This window comes from Myripristis murdjan, chromosome 8 (genome assembly GCF_902150065.1).
Source record: "Myripristis murdjan chromosome 8, fMyrMur1.1, whole genome shotgun sequence".
Lineage (NCBI taxonomy): Eukaryota > Metazoa > Chordata > Actinopteri > Holocentriformes > Holocentridae > Myripristis > Myripristis murdjan.
In genome coordinates, this window is record NC_043987.1 from 3162344 (window position 1) to 3189671 (window position 27328).

The 27328-nt window shown below is 40.1% G+C and overlaps 1 protein-coding gene across 1 annotated transcript in view; it reads left to right on the forward strand.

The window, feature by feature from the left end:
* The window catches only part of rbfox1 (RNA binding fox-1 homolog 1), a 441392-nt gene that overhangs the window by 178179 nt on the left and 235885 nt on the right, over window positions 1–27328 (forward strand). Inside the window, exon 3 of the mRNA XM_030058693.1 lies at window positions 24491–24532. Within this exon, the coding sequence (XP_029914553.1) occupies window positions 24506–24532 (27 nt within the window). The 5' untranslated portion in view covers window positions 24491–24505. The remainder of the gene's footprint in view (window positions 1–24490; window positions 24533–27328) is intronic.

Genomic DNA, 27328 nt, shown 5'->3' on the forward strand with positions numbered 1-27328 from the left:
ACATGTGTACCATCCAGTGGTTGGCAAACTAATGACTGGATCCTTTCCAAACTGAGGTCAGGAGCTGTATTATCATTCATCTATTTGACATTTTTGTCTCATTTTTATTGGTTGACTCAAATGACATGATATTTCGTCATAGTTTTTGTCAACAAAGTGTTGTCGATGAATACTTTCTGTCATAGTTTTAACTAGCACTACTTTTCGCCTCATTTTGTGGAGAGTAGGAGGGATAAGTGACGAGGATTGTGCAGTTGTGACAAGACTCCTCTCTAGTTTGTCTTTCTCTCCTTCTGCCTCTTCTCTCTATCTCTCCCTCCAGTTGCACAACAGCAGAGGACAAGCTCTTCCCCTCCATCCCTCTCTATCTCTGCCTCAGACAAAATGCCTCCCTCTCTTTATATTTCTGTCTTATTCACTTTCTCTTGCTTCCGCCACTGTCGCCCTTAATCACTCTTTTGCTCTGTTTAGCTCCCTTTCTTCCCTCCATCCTCTTTATTCTTTCATCTATCTCGCCGTCCTCTTGCCAGAAGCATAAAAAGGAATGGAGGACGTGGAGATAAAGAATAAAAGGTGAAGGAATGCTTTATTCTGAGAGCAGGTGACATTTGGATCGTTATGTTTTCCTTTACAGAGAATTGAGCCGGGAAAGTTACACTTGCTCTTCAACTTCAACCAGAGACTTGAAGTGGGCTTTCTCTCTGGAGCTGAAGCAGAGATGTACACATGCACACATACATACATAAATGCAATATATTCCTATTTAAATGCAAGATAGTAATATTTTTCACATTACAAAGCTGCAATAAAAAACTCATAATTTCAAGCCATTTGTGCGGAAAGAATGAGCTGCTCAAATTATCTCTGAAAGCTCATATACCACAGTAGGGAATCTTCAATTTTCAAGCTACGATCACATACCAAACTGTGGTTTCATATTGACAAACCATCCAAAAATAAGACTATATTACTTCCAGAAGCTGCTTTATGTATTTAAAGTTTTTGTATATCCACACCGTTTATGATTTTGTCGGTTCTATGCAGTAATCATGCACATAGACACATGCAGAGCAGCAAAATGTTCTCACACAAGTTCCTCACACATTATGGCTGTGTATGGGAAATTAGCCACTTACCTTTAAACAGTGTCATCACACCTCACTCACTTTGCTACTGTGATTTCGCTGGTTTTCAATACGTTAAGGACGTCCACACTTCAGTACCCTGGTATATGATGTTGTTGTGAAACTCAGCTTAGATTGCAACTCACAAAGCAATGTTCTCTGCAAACAATGTGTGGTTTAGAGACGCAGATAGTATTCTGTGGTCAGTACAACATGCTGTTCTACCAAGTGGATTGACTGTTGCTTTGCTGATATTTTTATCAAGTAGTAGTGAAACTACTGGCATAAAAATATGCTTTGATAAAAGTGAAAAAGCTTGTTGAAAATGCACTCAGTGAAAGCTACTGAGTTACTTTACAGAAAAGAGGACATTGTGAGATGTCATACAATTCTGGAAGGGTTCAAAACAGAGACAGATCTAACTGGAGAATTTGGATTTAGGAAAATAATGGTGAAAACCACTACATAATACCATACTGACATTAAAGTCAAATTACTGACTTTAAAAAATAGTAAAGAAATATGCAAAAAAAAAAAAAAAGAAAAAAAGCTTCTCAGTTACATGTGACAAAATTTATTTTATGCAAGCTAAATTACAAATAGTATTCAATTCAGAAGACTGATTTGGGATGTCATCATTGAGATGTCCCAGTAAACACCTTTAACACACACACTCCAGTCCTCCCAGACTAGACTGTGGATACTTGACCCGGGCCTGTTGGGTCAAGTATGGGCCGGGTTAGGGTTACAAATATTTAGAAATTATGTTCAGTTCCGGTCAGGTTCGGTCACGTCAGTGTTATTTCAGTGAAAAATGATGGACCTACTGTCTGTTCTGGGCAACTTCCTGTATAGTGCTGGAGTTTACATATCGACGCTGAAGGTCATATGTAGGCTACTTCAGGCGGAAAATGTAACCTTGCGATGGAGGACAAGCAAAATCTCAGGCTTGGGTCAAGTTTGGACACAAATACAAGAATGCCGGTTGGGTTCGGGTTGGGCTTGTTTACTGTGCTCTCAGGCTTGGGTCATGTTTGGACAAAAATATGAAATTAGTGTTTATTTATACATTTAACAGCCACTTTATTAGATACACCTCGCTAGTACTGGGTTGGACCCCCTTTTGCCTTCAGAACTGCTGTTATTCTTTGTGGCATAATTTCAACAAGGTGCTAGAAACGTTCCTCAGAGATTTTAGTCCAGACATTTTGGTCCTCATAAAGGGAAGGACATGGTCAGCAACAATACTCAGGTAGGCTGTAGTGTTTAAACAATGCTCAGTTGGTACAAGGGGCCCAAAGTGTGCCAAGAAAATATCCCCCACACCATTACAGCACCAGCACCAGGCTAAACCACTGATACAAGGAAAGATGACCCTACCAATGTCCCAGCAGAAATTGAGACTCATCAGACCAGGCAACGTTTTTCCAGTCTTCTTCTAATTTTGGTGAGCCTGTGTGAATTGTAGCCTCAGACAGGAGCGGCAGCCAATGTGATCTGCTGCTTTAGCCCGTCTGCTTCAAGTTCAACATGTGCATTTAGAGATGCTCTTCTGCAGACCTCGGCTGTAATGAGTGGCTATTTAAGTTACTGTTGCCTTTCTGTCAGCTTGAACCAGTCTGGCCATTTTCCTGTGACCTCTGGCATCAACAAGGCTTTTTCACCCAGAGAACTGACGTTCAGTGGATATTTTCTCTTTTTCGGACCGTTCTCTGTAAACGCCAAAGATAGTTGTGTGTGAAAATCCCAGTAGATCAGCAGTTTCTGAAATACTCACACCGGCCTGTCTGGCACCAACAAACATGCCATGGTCCAAGACACTACACCTTTCTTCCCCCTTCTGAAGCTCGGTTTGAACTTCAGCAGATCATCTTGACCATGTCTACATGCCTAAATGCACTGAATTGCTGCCATGTGATTGGCTGATAAAATATTTGTGTTAACAAGCAGATTAATAGGTGTACCTATTAAAGAGGCCAGTGAGCATATATTTTTAATACTTTTATGAATTGGTTAATCTTATGAATCTCTTTCTAACTTTTTGGTTTACTGCACATTGTGGAAAAAATGTTTGCCTTTTGTTAGCGTTTTTTTTTTTTTTTTTTTTTTTTTTTTACTTTGGGCATGTCATGGGTATTTGCAGCTGGTCTGCTGCTGAAGAGTTTTTTTTTTTTTTTTTAGGAAATTAAACATGTCTTTACTTGTTATTTTTCTTGTTAAATTCAAAAATAGTTCCAGTCAGTACCATTAGCAGTGGCGGTTCTGCCTATGTTGCCGCCCTAGGCGACATTACTGGCTTGCGCCCTTCCATGTTACTACTCCTACCGCGGCGCCAGTCGGCCGCGGCACTGGCCGCTCACCTGTCAGATCTGGCAGACCTGACCGGGTGGGCGCGGTACAGGCCGGTGCCGCGTCCGGCCCGCCTGATGCCGCCCGGTGCCACATCCGGCCCGCCTGATGCAGGCCCGTGGCTTTTTTATTCAAACAAGATTTTGTCCATATAAAAAGTAGCCTATTTTTCCGAAAAAGGGTCTTGCAAAAGAGGGGTTGTCTTAAAATCAGGGTCGTTTTTTATGCAGGTCAATATGGTAGTCTAGAAAACTAGCGATTTTTTTTTTTTTTTTTTTTTTTTTTTTTGGAGGGCGCCCCCAAGTATATTGCACCCTGGGCGGTTGCCCACATTGCCCATAGCAAAAACCGTCCCTGACCATTAGCAGGTAACTTCTGCATATAACCTGTGCCTGGAGGAAACAGTATGACAGTACTGTAACAAATGGTTGTAATTACACAGCAAAAAAATGGGACTTGTTTTTTATACTGGCACAAACAGCTTTGTTCTCATTCGTTTGTGTTCTGAAAGCGTTATTTCGGGAGGTGTTTTGCTATGGAAGTGAATGCACAGACAGAAATCCAGTATTGTGGATATAACCCTCTATTGGTTTCTAACCACACCTCACACATATTTTTCTTGTTTTGTTGTTGTTGTTGTTGTTGTTTTTATGTCATTCTCCACCTTTCTCTTTGTATTTGTACATGTGTGAAACAAATAAAACAAAACAATTGTGGATTAGCAGCCCAGGAGAGCACAGAGCAACTAATGAGATTTCACCACCGTGAGGACAATGACCCCAAACTAACCAACTATACAACCCAACACTACCAAAGTACAACGTTGCTTTAACTAAACTCTTATAAAACTTATCAGATCAAAACTTTTTGGTAATCCTACTGGTGCAGATAGCTAAGTTACATATCATATACATCTACCAGTGATGTCCTATGATGTAGCTACAGAGATGAGGGGAAAAAAGACATGTACAGAAGCAGTGTTTGTCCCATCTTGTACTGCATTTCTGTCTTCACACAGAGTCAGTGTTCTGCCTCCACAACTTTTTCTCATCTGTCTTCAAGTTTTTTTTAACCCATTTTACATCTTGGCTCAAGAAGACTCAAGACTTTGATTCTAATTTAGATTCAATACAAAAGCCCTCAGAGTCTTTACTTAAAATCCCAAGTTGTCCATAATGTCATCAGTAAACTTTTGAAGTATGGATGTCCAATCTCATGCCCATCTGTATTTAGTTTTTTTCTTGGATTGTTTCATTTGTGTGTTTTGCTTTTTCCATCATGAGTGTTTTAGGTAACTTAAACTGACACTGCTGTCTCTGTTATGCATCTGGTTGAATTCCCCTGCAATGTTCTATAGATTCAAATCTGGCCTGGGACTTTTGTTGGACAGCAAACTGTCTCAGAGGTTATCAACCCCACAATCCAAAGACTTTCAAAGACCTTTTTTAATGACAGAATCAGTTTTGACACTAAAACCAATGTGCAAGTAAAAAATACTGTAACCTATGAGTCTGCATGCCCTGATTTTTCACAACAGCAACACTGGCCTCAAATTTAATTATTTCAAAGACATTTCAAATGTTGACCATGTAAGTCCCTCTCAACCTAAGTACAGCACTATGAAACATGTAATGCTGTTCACCTACTTTTGATTTTTAACCCTAGAAAATAGAGATGTGCCTGTTGTCAGTCTGGTTCAGCTCTGTGATGAACTGGTGACCTATCATGGTGTCTTGTTGCCTCCTGCCCAACACGTGTTGGGATAACTTTCAGCCCTCCTCGCCACTCTTTAAATGACCAAGTGGGCCAAGAAAGTAAATGAATGAATGTTTAATTCAGCGACATTTTGTGAGACAGAGGGGAGGTAATTAATTGCTAATCATTAGTTATCGAGACCTTTTCTTACCGCTCTCACCCATCACCGACCATCTCTTGTCTCTAGTTCCATGAATTATGTACAGCATTAATTAATGTCTTTGTTTGTCATTGAGTAAGAGTTTCATCAAGCTGTGGTTAGGGCCTCAAAATAGTCTGGCCACTGCAGAAAATGTTGATTTATTTGTCTTCATTTCTACAACAGCTAGCTAGTTTTGAATGGACGCAATGCAGGCTTTGCTGCTGCAATACAAACCTCCTATTAAACACATCTGACATTGGCATGGATTATCATGGATATCCAAATCACTGTGTACAGCTAGGATACAAAAAAGAGTAACCTGAAAGTGATTGGTTTCTTGTGGCTTATAAGCCATATTTGTTGAGGTTGAGGTCTCTATGTCCCTATTCCAGAGCACTGAGCTGTAGGCAGAGAGGAGTCAGTTAACCTGAACAAACTGTTTGCTAACAAACAGGCAACTTATCTAGCATTACAAAGTTACTAGAAATGTGTAGTAACGTAAAGATTTTTTAACATTGCTCTAAACATATTTTTGCAATTCCTTTGACCCCAATGAGTAAAGAAAAGTCAAGGAAAATGGGAGCTATTCATTCTTGGTGACTAACATCATAACAAAAATGATGACTGGTGGCGCTTTTAGAACTAAACCACTGGAGAGTGACGGACACCATGGGATTACAAAGTAACAAGCCCCTGTCCAGTTCCAGCCAATCATGCTGAGACAGAGGGCTACACATAATCCAGCAAAGTGTTTCCTACTGGATGAAGACGTTGTCACATTACTGCAAGAGGTTAAAGGTTATCCCTTTAGGTATATTTAGATTTGCAGTGTTTTCTGGTCAAATAGGCAGATGTGACACAATTAAAATCGTCATACTTAAATCAAACATCGGGATCTTGCGGTGGACATCCTAAGCTGTAAGAAGAGGTCCAGCGTGTCGACCGTCATGAATATTTACTGCTGGAGTCTTGTCAAACATTAAAAAGATACAGTTCAATTCTTCAGACAGTTCAATGCATTTGTATTTTGTCTAAATTATTGATAACTGCAACAGTAACAACACAGGTTTACACTTGCACATATGGCTTCTTAAGGTAATAAAGCTACCTTGCACCTAGCATGCAGCCACCATGTTGTTGTCCACTGTAGACATTTTGATTACATATGAAAAAGCAGCAGCATGCAGAAAGTTCAGATAAGTCCACGTAGCTGATAGATCCTTAAACATTTGCAACCTAGTTTTGTGGCTAAAGGCAATATGATATATTTTTTAAATGTAACGTTCGCAGGTGTTGCCGCCACTAGGGGGCTCCACTATGTTAATTCTGGTAAAAGCCAGTAAGCTTGCTTGCTTGTGATGAAATGGGATGACACTGTTTGTACATTGACCCTTAACTGAAAGACAATTTGTTGGACTTGTTAGCTTTCTTGTAATTGATTCTTAATATGTACGCCTATCAGTATGATCACATGAATCCTGGTAAATTATGCACTTAAAGCCAGAACAGATATAGCTGATACATCTCACAAATATACACCAACATATATTCAATGCAAGTATATTTGAAATTGCTATTTAGCTTGTATGTGAACAACATGAATGTTGGATAGATTACTGACATGTATTCACATATACAGAAATACTATACCAGTTTTTTAGATGGTTTGCATTGATTTGTAATATATGTGAAGACACACATACGTCCACATATTTTCATAGGCAACATAAATCACATTTCCACATTATTACCATGGGAACAGGGCCGAGCTCAGACTGTTTCAAATGATATCTGATTTTAATGTGTTTTTGAACAGGCATGAAGTAATCTATAATCTCCACTGGTGACCAGTGGGTTTAGCTACAGTTATATAACTTATCTCCTTCACCACAAATCTCGGGATATAAAAATCATTGCATCTTCAAAACCCTGCACAAACAAACATGAGAGAAGGATCAAGATAAAGCAATGAAAATGAGTTAGTGGCCATCCACATCCACATCTCACAAATACAAAACCAAATCTCACACAAAGTGACACTGGAATTCACACCTTTGAACTGGAACTCACACTTGGCATTTGCTAAAATGTCTATTACATGGCTTTCCCCCTGAACATGCATACAAAAATCACCTTCATTCAGTGTTCTTCCCTGTGACCTACCCAGTATCAGCTCCCTTATTTGCTTAATGAAATATTCTTGTGAACATGGAATGCTTTTATGTCCTCAGATCTCATGTTTATTGGCATATTATAGACACAGTATTTCTCCTCAGATTTGAGTTCAGCTTCTCAAGTGCAGCCTGAGTCACAGAGCAATGACAAGGATATTGCACATTTCTGTAACGGTGCCCTGCAATGCATCAGGGAAATATGAAGAGAAGCATCAGACAGCTTTGTCCAGGAGAGGCTGTATTGAGAGCCTCTGTTTGTTTCAAGACTTTCTGAAGAGCCAAGAAACAGGAAATATGCCAATGCGTTGGAGTCCTCATATTGATGATTTTTGTTCCCCCCTAAGAGCTTGTGACACCAATAATTTCCTGGTACTTCTAACCACCTTAACTGGCTTCCCAGCCTGTCTGCAGTACAGTCTTTTGTTAGAGTAGCTCTCCTAAAGTGTGTCCCTTGAAATGAACTTGCAGAAAATTGCTTTATTAATGACTGGACACCTTAAAGACCTAGAAAACATCTTGGATATCAGCCATTGTCATGCACTACACTCATCAGATCAAGACCTGAACAGTTATAAGTGACACTCTGCACCAGACACACCAAATGAGGGTATGACCTGTCTGCTTGGAAGATGCAGGCTTTTCAACATGCAAATACAACTCTCAGGCTGGTGGCACAGACAAGGATTCATTTAATCTAAGATTAATTCTGATTGGAGTTCAGTAAATCCAGATTTAAAATAAAGCAGGCCTTTGTTGTGCAATTAAAAACTGATCCTGGTTTGGAAAATCCAAGTTTAGTGGTTTAAACCTAAATAAAATAATTAGTGTTAAATGGTATTTAAACACAAGGAATCTGACATTAATCCAGCACCCAGCCTAGTCATAGCCTGAAATGCCCCTTTAAACTGGAATAACTCTAATACACTTTCTGGGTCATGGACTGAAATAGTTCTAAATCAATCTTAATCTAGATTTAAATGATCTGATTTCTGGTTCAAAGATTAGTGTTAGTCCTGTAGTAACAAAAGGTTTATATTAAATATTGAAGGAAGCAAGTCTAAGGTTACTGCTATTTTTGAGAGGCAAAACAGCGTTCAGCGTCCAAACTTCTTCCTGAAAAAAACCTGCATAAGCTATTTGTTTCAAGAGAGATAAGAAACAACAGTGCTTAGTGAGAGTAAAACAATAACGCTATGACCACTTATCAGCTAAAGTGTTGCCCAAACCAGGAGGAACATGGATTAGGTGGATTTATCACTTTAAATAAAATTGAATCAATCTCATAGTCCAGAAGTAAATAACGTGAAGTTAAGACGTGCTTTAAAAAGTCACAGAATTGTCGCAGACTTGTCAACACTCAAATAACCATAATGCCTTGTGCTACAAGTCCAACCATCTCTGCCCTCTGCACCACTGAAGGCCGACTGATGAATGGGGACGTGTTCTGCCAGAAAGTACAAGCTCTGCGACCAACAGTCCTAGAGTCAAGCTGTTTTATGGGTCAAATGTTGTTTTTGGGTGAACTGTCACTTTAATTTAATGCCTGCCTGGGAAACTGACCCAAAGTATTATTGTGTCAGACCTCAAAAAAAGTAGTCTAAGCTCACCCTCTTAGCCTTAAGTTGTGTAGTGTGAGCCCGGCAGTTTAGATGAGGACTGTTCCCCGTGTTCTCTGTGTGAGGTTGTGTGGAGGAGCCGGTTTGCAGCGCTGCACTGGATCCAGCAGTAAAGATGTGAATTTTCTCCAGCTTGGATCTTCCCTCAGTATCTGTTGAAACAGCTTTAAAGAGAGGCATCTCTGCAGGATGTGTACTTCTGCTTTCCTGGACTTGGTGAAGATAGACGAGGGACCTTATCCATCCTGACATTTTTGACTTGGAATCTGGTGTCCCATCATTTTCCGTCATTCTGACTGATCAAAAATACTTCCCTATAGAGCTGCTGTTATCTTGCTTTCCTGGGTGTGGTTCACCAGTAGAGTTCACCAAGGCCAAATAGATATTCCAAAAATCAATGGTAAAAGCAGCCAAGGCATGTGTGTTTTTTGAATCATTGAATACTCACTGCTCCCTCTTCCTGGTGATACTTCACTCACCATCTTTCAAATGAAAACTTTTCAACCAGTACTTCCTTTCTCCCCACTGAAACATATTAACTGAATTTGTCCAAATAGAAATAGCCTACTTCTCTCCTTAGCCCATTTTCTCTTTTCCCAGCACTTCTCGCTTGCACAATTATTCAATATGTACAGGAATATTGACACAGTACTATGGCTCTCACTCTTGTACATTCCATTATGGTAATCTTCCTGAATGGGCCTTAGACGCTGGAAATTTAAATGGTTGTACTGTGCTTCAGACAGAAAAATCTAGGCTGAATTGTCCAAGGCTAGAGGAATTACATGTGATATGTGTTTTAACACGGGGTTCCTGCACAAAGCATCACGTGGTGTAACTTAGCCCCGTTCAGCATACAGAGCCCTGCTGAATACGGAGTTGAAGCGTGTAAAGGCTACGATTCACTTTGCCTGCAGGTCCATTTTTCAAAATCAGCCGGCCCACTCTGTTCCTCTCTGCCTTGCCGGATGTGATTGGTGGCCCTTAAAGTAATGGAGAGAATGAGAAACTGGTTTGATTTTCTGTAAGTGTTCCATAAAACACACTTTGCCGCGCGTGCATATACACACACACGCTCGCACATGAGCGCACACACACATCCTGTCACAGGCACGTGGGGCGGGCCTTATCGACTGAGCCACGGACTCATCAGAAGATTGTTCAGTCGGGCCACTCGCATTAATGGTGAAGTAAATTGAAAAATGTAATCAATGATTGGAGTGAATGCTTGGCGGTAATGATATCAGCGTGAGATAATCCAATAATTGCCAAGCTGATGTATTCTCTATTGGTATTTGGCCGCTCTGCCTGTCACTATAAAGTATGCCCCCTCTTTCTTTCCTCTGGCCACGAATGGGAAGGCAGAGAGATGGAGAGAAAAGAAGAATATGTCTCATATGCGAGTGGAGCTCATCAGGGTTACTTTTCACCAGTAGAAGGCACACTACTGTTTCCTCAGGTAGCCGCCACTGTAGGAAAGCTACTTAGGAATATGCTTCAACACAGTCGGCCTTCAGTGGTGCAGAGGGCAGAGATGGTTGGACTTGTAGCACAAGGCATTATGGTTATTTGAGTGTTGACAAGTCTGCGACAATTCTGTGATTTTTTAAAGCACGTCTTAACTTCACGTTATTTACTTCTGGTCTTTAAAAATGGCTTGCATTTTTTTTTTTTTATTTCATTCAGAACTGACATACTTTGAAAGCTCAGATCTTTTGCTTGTGCCAGAAGTGCAAAGACAAAATTGACAAAGTGGTGGCAAACATGTTGCCTAGCTACATATTGTGGATACTCATGCCATTGATTTTCCTTTATTTTCAAGCTATAAAGATCAAATGTCCTCATTATGTGCTGTGCGCTCTCCTCTGCTGCCAGTCCACAGTACTTTGGTTGTATGTCTCCATTCACACCCGTAGTGCTGAAGAACAGCTCTCTTAGCTGGTTTGGCACATAAAGACACATGAACAAAGTGGATTATACAAATAGAAAAAAACATTTTGTGAGGTCATTTCTTCCTATCACAAGGCTGAAGTCATCTGCATACGCTACCTGCCGGATCTACTGTCAATTCAAATAGGAAAACAACAATAACAGAGCTGTTTAGTTTCCCCAAAAAATGGGTTCTGAGACTTGTTTTTATATTGACATAATCCTCTTTTTTGTGTGTGTTTCTGTGCTAAAAGTGCAACACATTGTCAAGGTCATCAAATACTGAAGCTTGGTAACGCCCCTTTTGTGTCTGATACCAACACCAAAGGCAGCCCTCGGCGTCAGAAGGAGGTGCATCGGTCAGAAGGAGGTGCATCTCGCCTTTGTCACATCTCAGTGTCACATGGTTCCATTTAGGCATAAACCCCACTTGGTTAAGGTTAGAAAAAGGTTTGGTTTCGACAACAAAATGGAAACTGTTCTCGGTCGCACATGAAGGGTCTTGTTGGAAATGGGAATGGAACTCAGATCTTGTATGTGAGGGTCATGTGGCTAACATGGCCGCCATATGCCTGGATCATCTCCCTGACCAGACTTTCTTGATCTTTATCATACATCACCTTCCCCCATGTCTCATACTGACACCAAAGGGTGCTTTTGGCTTCTAATGGCTGCCTTTGTTGTTGGTGTGAGGTGTAGAAGGAAGGGTGTGACCAAGCTGCGGGGTTTGACGCCGTGGAGATGAGAATGGGCTGAACACTGTTATTTTGGGAGCTGGTCATTGGGCTAGTGGAAGTGAATGATGGGGCTGTCTTAGAATTGAGATCACCATTCTCTCACATGATTCTTACTTTTTCAACAAAAATATTAATTGCACTCCTGGATGCTCCAGTAGAAAAATGCTTGTTGTCTAGACAGGACTTTAAACAGACAACAGTCCTTGATTTGACTAAGTCTCTAACAAAAAAAATCCTGAAGTCTCTTTTCCTCTCTTATTTTGCAACATTTATTTTAGTGCATATGGCGATGCACTGTATGTCATTTGCATTATTGAGGTTTGTGTGGTCTGGCAGCTTCATTGGAGTCTGGTTTGGATTTCATGGTTACCTTTGAGGTGATTATGGAGATTCCTAGTGTTACCTTGCAGTGCTGCGACGATGGCAAAGCATTGCTGCAAATTATGACTCCTTGCAAGTCACTGTCGTGTGTAAACCTGAAAAAGTTACACACACTGGAATGTGCTCTTTTTTTCGGCTTGAGCACAACATCATGTGCAACCCTAGTGAATGGAAGTATAGAAATACAGTATTGTGGATTAACATCCTAGGGAAGCAACACCCAGGTAACTATACAACCCAACGCTCTATCAAAGTTTAATTTGTTTAAGCATAGATGTTACCATTTGATATACACGATTTTAGCATGAAGCTCATATCTAAGAAAAAACGATGCTATGTGTATTTAGGATGGCCAAAAGGATGCAGGCTTGGCATCTGCATTGCCTGTGATAGGCTACTTGCTGCGGTACATTCTCACAGATATAAATTAGACCCCACCAACCCTGTCCTATACACACAGCCCAGCTCGCACAGAGGTGCTCTGTCGATCCCATTCCTGTGCAATGCTGGAAAAAAAAAAAAAAAAAAAAAAAAAAAAAAACTTGCATGGCCAGAGTGAAGAGAAGGTTTGACATTGAGAAACCACCAAATGAAAAAGTTTGCACACCATTTTGGAACTGAGATTTTATTTTCAGTGTTTGGTAAATCACAGCATACTCAAATCTTTTGTCTTCATATCCCTCAGTTTGCGGATCCATGGTGCTGATTTCATCACCCTCCCACTCCTAATCCTGCCCCGCCACCACCCATCCACCCCCCACCCCCTCTCACTCTCTCTCCCTCTCTCTTTCTCTCTCTCTCTCACTCTCCCTCTCTCTCTGTTATGAGCTGACTGCAGTGGTTGAGGTACAATCAACTGCTGGGGGCTCCAAGCATTCTTGCTTATTCAGCATCTTCTCACACGCTCTTGCTCTCCGCCCCCTCTCTGTTTCCATCGCTGCCTCTCAGCCTTCATTCCCAGCAGGTTTTAGAGTGGTGTGCAACATACATTCATTAATTACCTCCATAACCCTCTTCCTTCCCTGCAACATTTCCCCAGGAACAGTCCCAGCAAAATCTGAGCACTGTGAGACCATGCTTATGATGAGGTCAAAAACTCTCCTTGATCCAAACGGAAATGGCTTCTTTATGAATTGAGCTTTAGTGGTCATCACTCACACTCCTAATGTGCTGAATATTCAACCGTGACTGTCATGTTGTGCTCACGTACAGGACGCTGACTGCCAGCTGGCTGTGTGCTGGTGACACACAAACCCTCCAGCTCAAGTGTTGAACTACAACCAGGCCTTTTTGCCAGTGGTCTCCTGAAAGGCCAAGGCAATGGAGCCTGCTATTTAAATTTTAAACAAATTTTAACCAATTTCATCCATTTTAACCAATCAGATTTAATATATTTAAAAGATTAGGTTGTGGAGGAAGGAGGAACAGTGAAGGTTTTTCTTTTTTAATTCTTGAAACCAAGGATCTTTAGTGCAGGTTTTTTAATTTGATTGGTTTTATTTTACCCTCAGAACAAATTTAATTTAATTTAATTTGATTTAATTTAATTATTATAATTAATTGGGTTTTTCAATATTTTTTGGTAATTTTGGCGCAATTTAATTTAATTTTTAATAAACATATGTATATATTGTAAGTGTAGTTTTCTTTTTCTTTTCTGTTGTTTAGGGTTAGGGTTGTTGTATCTGTTGTAATTTATGTTTTAAAAATTGTACAGGATTTATATTTATCTTATTTTGTGATGATTTTGTGATGATCCAGGTCATTTCCTTGTAACTTTTAGGGGTATTCAGTTATGGCAAAAATCATAATCACCATTATTTTGTTTGCATTGAGTATTGAGATCATGATTATTTCACATGATTACTCACTGACTTTGTGGTGCAAGTGCACAACTACAAAGGAAAGGGGGGAAATGGAATGCGGCATAATTATATTTTTATCTCAGTTGTCTTTTTTTTTTTTTTTCATAACCATCGGAAGCCAAAATTGGAATTTAAAATAAAATTTTATTAATTTGCACAGCCTTTATACTAATTGGTTTATACTAATGTTCAGGCCATTTCTCACTCATTTGTTCATCACCTTTTTCCCATGTTTTTGAACTGTCCCAATTCCCCCTCTGGGGTCATTAAAGTATTCCTGATTCTGAAAGATATCAAGTGAATTTGATCAGGTTTCAAAGGGTTAACCATAATCCCAATCCATAATAACAATCTTCTCCTCCTTTGCCAGTGTTTTGGTTGCCTAACCTTATCCACAAGTTAAGCGTCTGTTTGAAGTGCAGTGCAGTGAGATAATTGTCACATTGTGCTCGTTACATGAAGTTTTACATGATTGTGTTGCCTTCACTGTGGTCAGGCACCATGGCCTGTTTTGAGTGTGCTTCCAGGACAGGAAGTAATGAGACAGCGGGGGATGTATTTTTAAAAAGATATAACTGCTTCTCTCACACAGGACCTCGGGGATTAGACCTTGGTCCTTCTCTTTAATGATTACATCTGTTTCCCCTTTTCATTCACTTCTGTTAAAATACAGCCTTCATCTGTCTGATCTCCACATTCCACTACGCCTTTTATTTCCCAACTTTTGAATTAATCCATCTTACTCTAACAATGTGGGGTCAAACTTAGTTCAAGTTACTTACTTATTTGACATGGACTCAGTATTCTGGAATGGATAAGTGTAGTCTGGCACATTGGAGACAGACTAAATTGTCCTAAATTCACAAACCCTGACACTCTTCCCTGGAGACAGGCTAAGGATGCACTTGTTATTAGAGTCTATTACAGCTCTTGTAGAAAAAACCACTGCCTCATTATGTGGTGCTATTTTTTTAAAAAGTGGATTGTGTTGTCTCCATAATGACCAGCCAGCAGGACTGATGTTCAACTGTCAAACACAAAACTCCACACATCAACTAGTGTGTTTCACATTGTTGACCAACTTTTCTATCACCAAGCAAATAGCATCACAATGAGCCGGTGCTATTTGCGCGCATTTAAGTTAAGTAAAATGCATACATGTGGCAAAAAATTGCTCCCTTTCTATTCAAATGAGCCTTGCTGCAGAGACAGCTGAATTCACAAAGATCTGAGCTAAGAGCAACCCATAGTTGGAGTGAAATTATTAACGTTTTCAGACGATTGGTGGTATTTGAAGCACATTTATTAGGGGTATCACACCCAGACTTTCCAGTGAGGAAAGCATCATCATGCTAGGCATAACGGAGAATTGCACCTTTTTATTTAACCCAGAATGAAATCATTCCCCTCACAAATTACAACAGTAGCAAAGCAATCAGACAAATTAATAAAACAGACATATCAATAAAACCCCAAACTACAAAAACAGCACTCAGTAGAGCGCATACCTCCACCAGGACTATGTAATTGTCAAGATATGCCAGCTCCACATGTTGGATAGTCACCAAAAGTTAATCATGCCCCACCACTACACCCCCTTTTGGCCAATCAGAGTAAAAAAATCAATCAGTTCTTCCTTGGCTCATGATCAGTGAAGTTTCATGTAAATCCACTCAGAACTTTTTGAGATATCCTGCTGACAGACAAACAAATTAACAGACAAACAGACAGAATGGGTCATAAATATAAATCCTGTCCAGCTCTGCTGGTGAAGGTAACAAAACAAAAATGGAGTTGAAACAGTGATAAAATATGGTAATTGTAGTAAAAATAAATAAAATTCAGGAGGCTCCTGTCAGAGGATTTTTGGCTGCTCACAGGCTTGTGACGGGTTAAAGGTTCAGAGGTTCATATGTGTTATCCCAAAGCACTGCAGCCTATGTAGACCTGATGAATACATCAGGTTGTTAGAAAAAGACACAAATCCAAGTTTAGAAACCTATCAAATGCCATGGAAACATTCTCTCACTCTGGAAACAGAAATTGACTGGCCTCTTTCACAGGTTAGATTCAGAACCATGGACAGCTCTGTTCAAAATGATTTATTTTGTTTGCGGAAACAATGACAATTGGAGAAAATAAAAACTAAATTATTATCACCATTATTATTATTATCATTATTATTATTATTATTATTAAAATATTTTGCAGCATAGTACAGCTGAAGGTACCTATAAGGTATGTCAGAAAACGGTGCTAACAGGAATGTAAGTCCTAAATACAATGTCTTTCTGTTAGGTTTAAGTCCCCGCTTGAAACTTTCAGAATTCCTCTGCTCCTTGTTGGTCAGCACTTCATGGTCACGGTCTGAAAATTTCATTTTTCTTTTCCTCTCTACCATTGTCTTCTCTGCTGTGGGCTTGGCACAAAGGCAACATTTCTACTTTTCACTCAGATGCAAATTGCGCTCTGCTGCTAAACTGTGTGGGCGTGTTTGTGCTGTAAGATCATTAGCACATTGTCCTTTATGAATCAGATCATAAGACTGCACAGATAGTGGTCACATGTGGTGCACTACTGATGACACTATCAGCGGCCACTATCCGCTCTTTGTGAATTCACCCCTCACTGTTTGGATGTGAGAATAAGCTTTTTAATGAACTTTTTCATGCCAACCCACACGTGGACGTACTGTTGGCCCACCACATATGAAGTGAAACAAAGTATTTAAGCTTTCCACTTAAATACATGACTATCTGTCATGAAGCTGAATCCTAATGATGCTTCAATATTTGAGAAGTTAATTTGCAAAAAAACACATATTTCCAGTTATAATTATTTCTATTTTTTTTTTCTCATGATATCAGTACTGCCATTTGCAACAAAATTTTGGATTCAGAAAGAATGTGAAACTTTAACGCCCACAGTAAGGTCTTTTTTCCAGGAATGGCTTATATTCCATATGGGCAAATTAATTACATTTATTATTATTTGTTGGACATTAAATGTCATTTAAATGTGTTCCACTGAAAAGCATCAGTGTCATAATATTCAGCTTTAAACCTTTTTGTTTTTCATGTCTATCCATCCTTATTGAGGAAAGAATGCATTTATGTAGCCTTCCCATGACCCACCTGTCTCCACCCTGGGACCAACCACTTGGCCGGGACCCACAGTTTGAAAATCACTGGTCTACAAAACACACACCAGCATGCAGCTCCATTTTGCACCTAAACGGCAAGCTGTAGATTTGCAACAGCAGTGATACAGCTAACAGTTGTATCAGGTTTTATTCTCAAAATCCAAATGCTAAAATGTGAGTGATTCTTTTGTGTGGGTGTACCAAGCTTTTAGACCACCCAAACTGGAAAACAAACAAACTCCCAGCAATAGTCGCTTGACTCCAAACAAGGTGACAAAAACAAAATCACCCATGTTCTCCATGCTGGGAACTTTGTCATCTTGTGTTAAAACTCCACATCTTGCCCTAAGGCCATGAAATATTTCACGTGGCTTATTTCACCATGCTCACACAGAGACGGGTCTGCCAAGCATCAGTTTAGTCTCTCGTGCAGTCATGTCGGATATTTGTCGAGTGAAACAAAGAGCGGCGTTGACTGTAATAGAAGCAGGCACCACAGGGGACAGCCGCCTGCCAAAACCCAAATGGTCGAATGAAACACAGACAGTCACTGAAGCCTGGCATTTTGCTTGGTAGCCTTGACCGGACATTGAAAAAAAAAAGAAAAAGAAAAAAAAGAAATGCTTTGGGGAACACCTACTGCCTCACTATCCGTTTCATAACATTCAATCAGCGGTCATTCCCCAAAATTGAGCTCCGGTGAACCTTGAAATGATTAGGTACCGAACCGGTGATGGATTGACTTCTGGATGGCAGCGGACAGTTGTTGCGGTTGTGTGGCTGCTTCAGTTGATATTGGCATGAAATCCAAGTGCCTGCATCCCCCTCTCTCCCCCCTACCAACAACCCCCCCCCAACACACACACACACACACACACACACACACACACTTTATCTGTGTCAGCTCACTGTATGCTCTCTCCTCCCCTCCTGCTTTCTTGCTGTCCCTCTACCTCATTTGGCTGTGATCAGCACAATGCCACTTATTGACTTTTTTTTTTTTTTTTAACTCGAGCGTTTTCTGCATGGCTAAGGAATATAGTGTTGCACAGGGCCTTGCTCTCTCACCCCCCCCCCCACACCCTCCTCTCTCTCCATCCCTCTCTCGCTCATGTTTTGTCTCTGTCAATCACAGATTCTTGCTTCCCTCATTCCCTTCTGATCTTTTGTTTTAAGCACTTGTCTTTGTCATCAGATCATTCTTTCCTCTGTCTGCCTTTTATCTCCATCTTGTTCCCCCACTCTCATTTTCCTCCATGCATCTCTATCAGCTGTTCTCTGACAGACTGTAACTCACACATGGAATTGCAACATGGCTGGATTAACTTCTCCATCAAAAGCTGGTGGGTCTGGCTTTGTTCACTCAAGCAACAATTTCCATTTTATTCTTTTTTTGTCTTTCAGTCCCCAGATGCTGTATTTCAGACAAACTTCTCATAGTTGTCAGTGTCATACTGTATGTAACCACAGCAGCCAACAAATATATTTCTCTGTCCAGATTCTGAAGAGCTGTTGTGACATTAAACCACCAATGCAACAAATTAAAGGCTTAAAATTGGTTCAGATAAATAAACACATTTCACATTTCATTTCATAATCTATAGCAGAAAACAAAGATGCCACATAACATTAATGTCACCTCTGTCATTTTGAGACAGACTTACTTGTGTAGACAGCAGAGAGTCTTTGATCAGAGAATCGCAATGCGGAGCATGCTCCATCTGTCAGCGTGAGAATTTTGTTTCCATATGAGTTGACATGTTACTGGGTCTTGACTGGAATAATTTTAAGAATTCGAGAATTTTGACTCCTGCTCTCACTGTCACACCCCCACTGGAGGAAAGGGAAAAAAGGGAGGTGGGGGGCGGGGTGGGGGGAGGGGTTGTATGTAACACATGTAATGTTTGTAATTATGCCTTCGGTCTGTGCCACAAAGCGGGTGGGGTGGCTAATGGGTCAAACAACTGACTTTCACCCAGGCGACCTGAGTTTGAGTGATGCAACAGTGATGTTTGTTTGTTGCAAACGTGACATATGTCCCATCATGTTACTGTAACCAGGTGCTATTTTTACTCAAACATATCCTTAACCAAGTGGTTCCTATGCTTAAACCTATCCTTTCCTTAATCTTAACCAAGTAGTTTTTGGTAGCTAAAGGTAACATAACTTGCTAACAGGCTGGCTGCCTGACATGATATACAAGATATAGTGTTTAGAACAAAAAGCCTCCATGGGCTCCTGCAGGTAGCCCTCTTAGCTGATGACTTTGCACTTGTGGGCCACCAGGACTCTGACCTGCAGCTGATCCTTGATCGTTTTTCAGAGGCTTCAAAGCTGTTTGGGCTGACAATCAGTCTTGGCAAGACTGAGGTTCTCCACCAACTTGCATGTCACACCAACTCCCTTGCACCAGTCATCAGTATTAAGGGTACCCAGCACTCAAACATCGAGAGCTTCAAGTACTTGGGAAGCACCATCCAACAATGGCTCCTTGAATGGAGAATATGACTTTCAAATCAGCAAAGCAAGCCAGGCATTGGGATGCTCCGATGAAGGATTAAAGAGTGCAGTGCAGTGGTCCTTCCGTCTCTCCTCTATGGATAGGAATTGTGGACACTGTACTGCAGGCACATCGAGAAGCTGGAAACCTTCCACATGTGAGCTCTTCACTCCATACTTCCGGAATCGGCTGGCAGAATTGCATCACAAATCTCAAAGTCCTCTACCATGTTGATTCCACCAGCATTGAATCAGTGCTCATCAAGACCCAAATTAGGTAGGTGGGGCATGTCATTTGCCTGGAGGAGCACAGCATGACCAGATGCCTGCTGTATGGAGAACTTGCATGTGGTAGAAGACATCAAGGCAGCTCAGAGAAACACTACAAAGACTCAAAGCCCACCTTCGCTGGTGCAATATTAGACCAAAGGAGCTGGTGGGGTCTGCCAGAGATTGAGCATGCAGATTGAACAGAATAACACCGGCAGTGATCACGTTGACTGGCTTCCAGTGCCCCCACTGCTCCAGATTCTACACCTCCAGACTGGGGTTGCAGAGTCATCTCCATGTTCATTGGTGATTTGCAAAGGCCAAAAGTCTTCTCAGACGTGAAGGACAATCACCATGTCCCATTTAGACTAGAGCAAACTTTGCTATATTTAGCAAAGCTTCATTAGCTATATTTAGCAATATATATCACCTTCCTTGACTGTCCTTTACTCATTAGCGTTGTAAGAACCACAAAAATATGTTTGGAACAGGGTTAAAGTGCAGTTCTCTTTCAAGGCAGCAGATGGTGCAGTAATAAGCTATGTCCTCACAGAAATTTGTTTATCTCACAGATTTGCAGGCCTGTTATTATTATTATTACTATTGCTTAAGTGTACTTATTGTACTACAATTTTATTGTATTATTATTATCATCAGAGTTTCTATACTTAATTGCCATTTAAATTCCAAAACCTTTCCATGACTCTCCCATAAGCTTTTAACAACTTTCCATGACTGTATTTCTGTGGTGTAATGAGTTATAGCAAGCTTTACAACTATGGGGTAGAATCGCAAGGCAAATAAAACGTGTCTCTGGGCTCTGATTGGTTGTTTTTCGTAGAAGACTATGAGAGATGGTTTCCCGGAAATTAAAATTTCTTAATCGTTCTCAATTCTCAGGTTCTAGTTCCACTTGTAAAGATCATTTTTAAAAATTCCCATCACTTTTACAAAACATCGGGGATATTTCACAATTTTCTAAATGTTTTTGCTCTTTAGCATCACATGGTCCCACCACTTTAGTGTATGTACTCTCACAACTGCAAACTGTTTTTCCCATTGTTTGCATAATAATTTAATAATGATACAAATTCATCAACTCAGCTTTTAATCTCCCCTCAAATAGATACAGAAAGAGAAACAACAGAATGAGACAATGCAGACCCGTCCCTGCTTACCTCTCACAGTCCACCCCCCTCAAGCTGTCACCCCAAACGCTAGTCTTTATCCCAAACCAGCCCCCCATAAGACCATTACTAATCCCATTCTCAGAGCTCAACTAAAGACAGCATTATAATTTCACCATGAACGTGCATAATTCAGGCAAACCTTATCCCAGGTTGATGAATATTGATATCTGAAATAGACTTTATTCACGGCAGCCAAGGTAAATACGTGTTACAAATGACATTAATTAAGGTGCCGTTCCATTTAAGTGTAGCAGTCTTTCCAGTGAACCAACATGAACAACCCCAGGAGCCTGGCTCTGTTAGACCTACATGGACTGGAACCTTAATTAATGTCATTAGCACCACTTGTCTTTACCTGCTAGTTCGTGTCATAGTGGCTGCTGTGAAAAAAGTGTGTTGTGATCAGCTGCTCTAGCTGGATCTAACTCTCTCCATTCTTGAATTCAGTTTCATTTTATTGATGGAACTGAGCAAACATTCACCCCCAAGTATAAAAACCACCAGAGCTCTCCCTCTTGCTATCTCTCACTCCATACTTTATTCCACACAAATGAGGCTCGTCCCTGGTTCAGTGCTAGTGCAGTGTTGGTTGACCTCAGTGTGAGACAAGAAACATCCCTCATGGGGGGACACACAGGAAAGTATCAACACATAATCAGACCAATTTTCCTCCCTGCCTTTTTTTCTGCTATTATCTCTCCCTTCATAATCCTCACAGGGTTTTCCTTCTCTTGCAAATCAGGTTGGAGCGATGGAAATCATCGCAAAACCCTAAAAGGCACAAGGGGAGGGATAAGGAGAACAAGTAAGAGAGGAGGAGCAAGAAAAATAACATTGAGAAAGCTTGGCGTGGATGTGGAGATGCGGTGTGTGTGTGTGTGTGTGTGTGTTGGGGGGGTTGTGGAAGTGTTAATGGTGTTGAAGTGGATGCAAGCCATTTTGGAGTGTGAGATTATGACTGGAGAGAGAGTATCTGGCTGATAGCAGTGCATTATGGTGTTGCTTCTACAAGGTAGGATTGAATTAGTAATGAGGAAATTTCATCAACAGCTTAAGTAATAATAACAATTTCTCGGTAAAATCGACATGCTTCAGGACTCAGCCTTTGTTGAGATCATCCAAAATCTTACCAATTACAAAAAAACACTACAATGGACCTATAGGTTCCATTGTGTTTTCCATTGTGTTTTCCATCGTGTAACATGGAACCAAAGAAGCATATCACAGATAACTGACTGAAAAGTACAGCGTTTTCTATGATCACTTAACCCTTTGAAACCTGTACAGAATCAAGTTGATTTCTGTCAAAAACATGAGAAAAATTGATTAGAAAATGCGCAAAAAATGACTTGAACATTAGTAAAGAATAAGAAAGAACAGTAGCAGTAAGTAGTAGGAAATTGGCAAAAAACAAAAGACAAAAAACATAAAACTAACAAAATATTATTAGAAAATTGGCAACAAAATTAGTTGGAAGTTATGTAAAAACTTTTTTTTTTTTTTTTTTTTTTGAAAAATTACAATAAAAGTATATTTGTAATTACAAAAATCCATACTCAAATGCCAGCATTTGAAATTGGTGTGATCTGATAAAACCCACATTAAAACAATGATAACCTTTGATGTGCTTGGAAAATTGGAAGCAGGAAGGTTGTTTCCATTTGCTTAATAAGCTAGATAGCTTATTTTTTCACTGTGATGGAAGTAGGCTAATGACTCCCATAGACTTCAAGCCTTTATGCTAAGCTAACAGGAAATGCTACCTAAATAAAAACCGAACCACAAGACATACAGAGATGAAAATGGTATCAATCATCTTGTTTCAGGCTAAGTAGGTCGGAAAAGGGGAATTTTGCCCAAAATGTTGGACTATTCCTTTAAGAAAATATGTGGCTTGTGAAAAATGGGTCCAGTAGCCTATTTACTTGGTGACTAGGTGAAAGAACTGGTGCTCATGTTCACTTCTCCCATTGAAGTGAATAGATTCATGATGGCATGAAGTTGAGGTGTAACTCCACTCCATTCTCCAGGATCTTCAAGACCTTCTGTTATGAACTGTAAAATATTTGGGTTCAAACACTGCTCTGAAATCATTAGCTTGTTAGCTCGTCAGCTAATGTTACTTTGGTTAAGGTGAGGTTAAGGTAAGGGTTAGGTTAAGCTTAGGTGTTAGGAACAATACACTCGATATCTCCTCCCTCCCCCCTCTCCAGTTTGGGTAGTGTGGGCGGCTTGTGAAGTGAGTTTTGGTGAGAAAAGCCTCTGGCTCATGTCCGTGTCTTATCTGAACGGGCCTGTGCTGAGGGTTCAGTGTGGATCACAAAACCCTGCAACCCCTCCCCTGCAGCCCCAGTGTTATCAGAAAGGTCGGTAACTGTGTTGTTAGTAATTTATTATTAGGGAATCAAATAAGAGCTGCTCTCCCTCATGCTCATTGCACCAGGTTGAGGTTAGAGTCAGGTTATGTTGAGTGTGTCATTTTAATCTTATTCTTTTTTTTTTTTTTTTTTTTTTTTTTTTAATCTTATTCTGAATAGTTAAGTTTCGGGTTAAAACTGGTCTTGGTCTAGTTAAAGAATGATTAAAGGTCTGAGTTTGGCTATGGTTATGGTCAGGTTATGGTTTGAGTCTAAAATTCTACTCTAAAAGGGTTAAAGCTGGTTTTGGCCAGTCTAAGAATAATGTAGGATCTTAGCTTGTTTAAGGTTAGTGTTAGGTTAAGGTTAGGATTAGTTTAAGGTTAGGGTAAAGGTTAGGAAACTTTAACTACCAAACACGCTAGAAATGGTTTTGCTTGGAGGTGTATTTGAGCTCGGGTCTGTTAGGGGAAAGGCCGGGTGTCCGCCACCCCGTCTTCCTCCTTACATGGACTCTGTCTCTTCCTTTATGTCATCTTCCTGCTTTTTCATACAACTGTGTATTTTTCACGCCTCAGCGACACACAATGTCACACTGCCATGCTTTCCTCTGGTGGACCGGCGGCTCTATTACACACTTTGACTTTACACTGGGCTGTGGTGTGTGTGTCTAGTGTGATGGGTAATGTAGTTAAAAAGGGAGGTAGGGCTACTTCCCTCTCTGGTTTATGAAAACTGTGACCCATTAGTGAGCAGGAAGTGTCGTTATATGCCTCAATCGTCCGACAGCAACATTAAAAGTCTTTTAAAAGATCAGGTTACCCCTCACACTCTGGTTTTAGAGTACGGCAGACCATCTAATCCAGTTGGGCTGCTGCTGTAATGGCTGCTGAACAAGGCTCATTTAAAGCTGATGGTTTTTAATACACATCCAAGAGCTGATTGTTGTTTCTCTTGCAGTTTCCAGGCCAACTTATGAGCTGTGAACAAGAGCAACTAAGGGTAAGTCCTACCTTGATAAAGTTTGGTGTGTGTGTGTGTGTGTGTGTGTGTGTGTGTGTGTGTGCATGGGTGCACATGCACGCTCGCAGGTATATGAAAATGCGTATGAATTGAGAAGGACTGGATGAATAATTTATTGACAAGAATGGCAACATTAACATTCAGTGTATATTAGTGATGTTCCCACATTAGAAGACCATATTTGGCAAAGCACAAACAGTGTGTTTTATACAACTGTTTTTTTTTTTTTTTTTTTTTCCATCTGATTTTTTTCCCCCCATATTATTTGGATGTTTTAATAGTAGGCCAATATTTATGGTGGAAACATATTCAACTGAAAATAACTTTGCTGTCTTTCCTTGTTGAGCTCAGAGGAAGGAGGTGGGTTTTTTTCTCCTCTGTAGTCAGTGTGCTGGTGGGTGACATGCACTCCTAACAGCAAGTGGAGAGAGAGAGAGAGAGTGAGAGAGAGTGAGTGAGAGAGAGAGAGAGAGAAGAGAGAGAGAGATATTTCAGATTTTCTTGCTGGTTTAGTTTTTGTTTGATTTTCTAACTCCAGTGATTTTCATTACTAAATTAGAACGGATGGGGCCAGTTTTTCTCTTTTTCTTCTTCTGCTGTGCTGACTGCCTTTGTGGGGGACAGCTGATTGGCTAAAGAATCCTTTTCTAAACCTCTGAGGAATCTGAGTCGTGGTAAAGCTGAGTGAGAGAGATGCTGTTTTTGTCCATTTGTCCAAACCACACCCCTGTTCGCTTTGAGCCCCACAGCAAAACAAGTACAAATATTTAGCCTTATTTCATGTGTATCTGTACAGATACAGATACACATGAAAAATAACCTCCACACAGCCTTACTGTATATGGGATAACATATATGAAAAAAGACACTGTTTGTGTATCTATCCATGTATCAGCTGTTTCTATGTGTTGTTTGTATTGGTTTTATTCAACCCTCTTTACAAAATTCACTTTTTTATTTCTTTCTTTTTCTTTCTTTCTTTTTATTTTATTTATTTTTTGTTGAAGAATTTTGGTTTTTGGTTTTGCTAATTTTCTGGTAGTTGTCTTGTATTTTTTTTTTTTTTTTTTTTTTTTTTTTATCATTTCCTTGATAATTTTGGGGTCATTTCTTCCTAATCTGCTCAGTGCCTTTTCCCCTGTGGTTTTGAATGAAATCAAGTGAATCTACTCAGGCTTGTCAAACACATCTGCACCTGTCACAAGCATTTAAACACACCACTTTGACGCTGATCCATCATCACCGATCTGACATTTAAATACATATTTTTGTCATCATTAATGTAGTTCTCCTGTAATTTTTAAAACAGTTCTTGCTAACTAGATTGAGTAGAGTCATATCTGCACTTAGTGAGTCAGAGATCTCAGACCCTCATAATGAGATTTTGCAGCAAGGCACAAATTTTATTGCTAAACTGAGAAGTATTTGTTTACAATATGATACCGCATGCAAGATACATTGCAATTACAACAACTGCACACCTTAACTGCTGTCGTGTCTTGTCCAGGCTTTGATGCACTGGAACACAGACAGTCACACTCATTCTGTTGTCGGCATATTCTGAGTCCAAAAACATATTCATAATGACTGCCTTGGTGTTATTATTCATGCCATGACATCGTATTGCTATCCCCACTACACAAGGCCACCAGCCTGTTTCATTTCTTTTTAATTATCCATATCCATAAAGAAATGAACAAGCATTTCCAGGAGGATGGAGAAATGAGAAACAAATAGATTACACTCACAAACTCTGGACTGTGGATATTTTGTTTTGCTTTTTGGTTGGTTGGCCTTTGCCCCATTTTGCCCCACAAATCTAATTTTAAATCATGCCAGATTCTTGCATAACATTCGACGCCCACCATTTTTTCGTCGGGATGTTGCAATTCCAGTTCCAGTATTAATATTTTCTTTCTGGAGTTAAGGATTGATATGCCAAGGAATTGTCTTGACCCTCAGTCCTATGCAACTCAATTGCAACCCACTGTCCTTTTAAAAACTCAAATGAAAAAGTGATTTTAGGCAAATACTACACGCCACACCCCAAAGTGGTGTTATTTTACATTCAATCCCCTGGTTTACCATTATCTCTTGCACTTTGACCTCTGTGCACCATCCAACCCATGTTGACCATGTTTCAGTGCTCCATGAGAACTCGAATCAAAGTGATTAGACTCAGAGGATGCTGTACAGATTGAATAACTGTATAATTGCCATTAAGCCAGACTGAAAAAGCACTCCTCCAATCTAGATGAAAGTGATTGCAGGGGGAGGGAGGTCAGCCTAAAGGATAATGACTGGTATTCTTCACTGACAATTATCCTTTTTTATGCTTGCCAGAAGGGCAAGGATCTTTACGTGCTAATGTGGAGACTGCAAGATCCTGGGAGACCCTGGAGGATTCTCAGGAGGCCCTTGCTGAACGTCCATGTCTGAAATCTGAAATGCCTATCGTAGAAAATGTGTATGGACCAGTCAATGGATTGCACATCTCTCCTCCTGATGCTGCTAGTTTTCACTTTGTTGCATCAAATTATACGTCTTTTTCCATCTCGCATTCCTCTACAATTCAAATTGCTCGTGGAAGAATGTAGCCACCTAGTATATGATGCACTGCGAGTTTTCTGGTTTCCTGGGAATGTAAGGCAGGACTTTTTTTTTTTTTTTTTTTTTTTTTACAGTGTTAGTATTTTAGAATTAAATTCATTAACCCTATAAAGCCATTCGTATCATTTATGATACACATTTTCAATTCCGTTTTTCGTTTTCAGT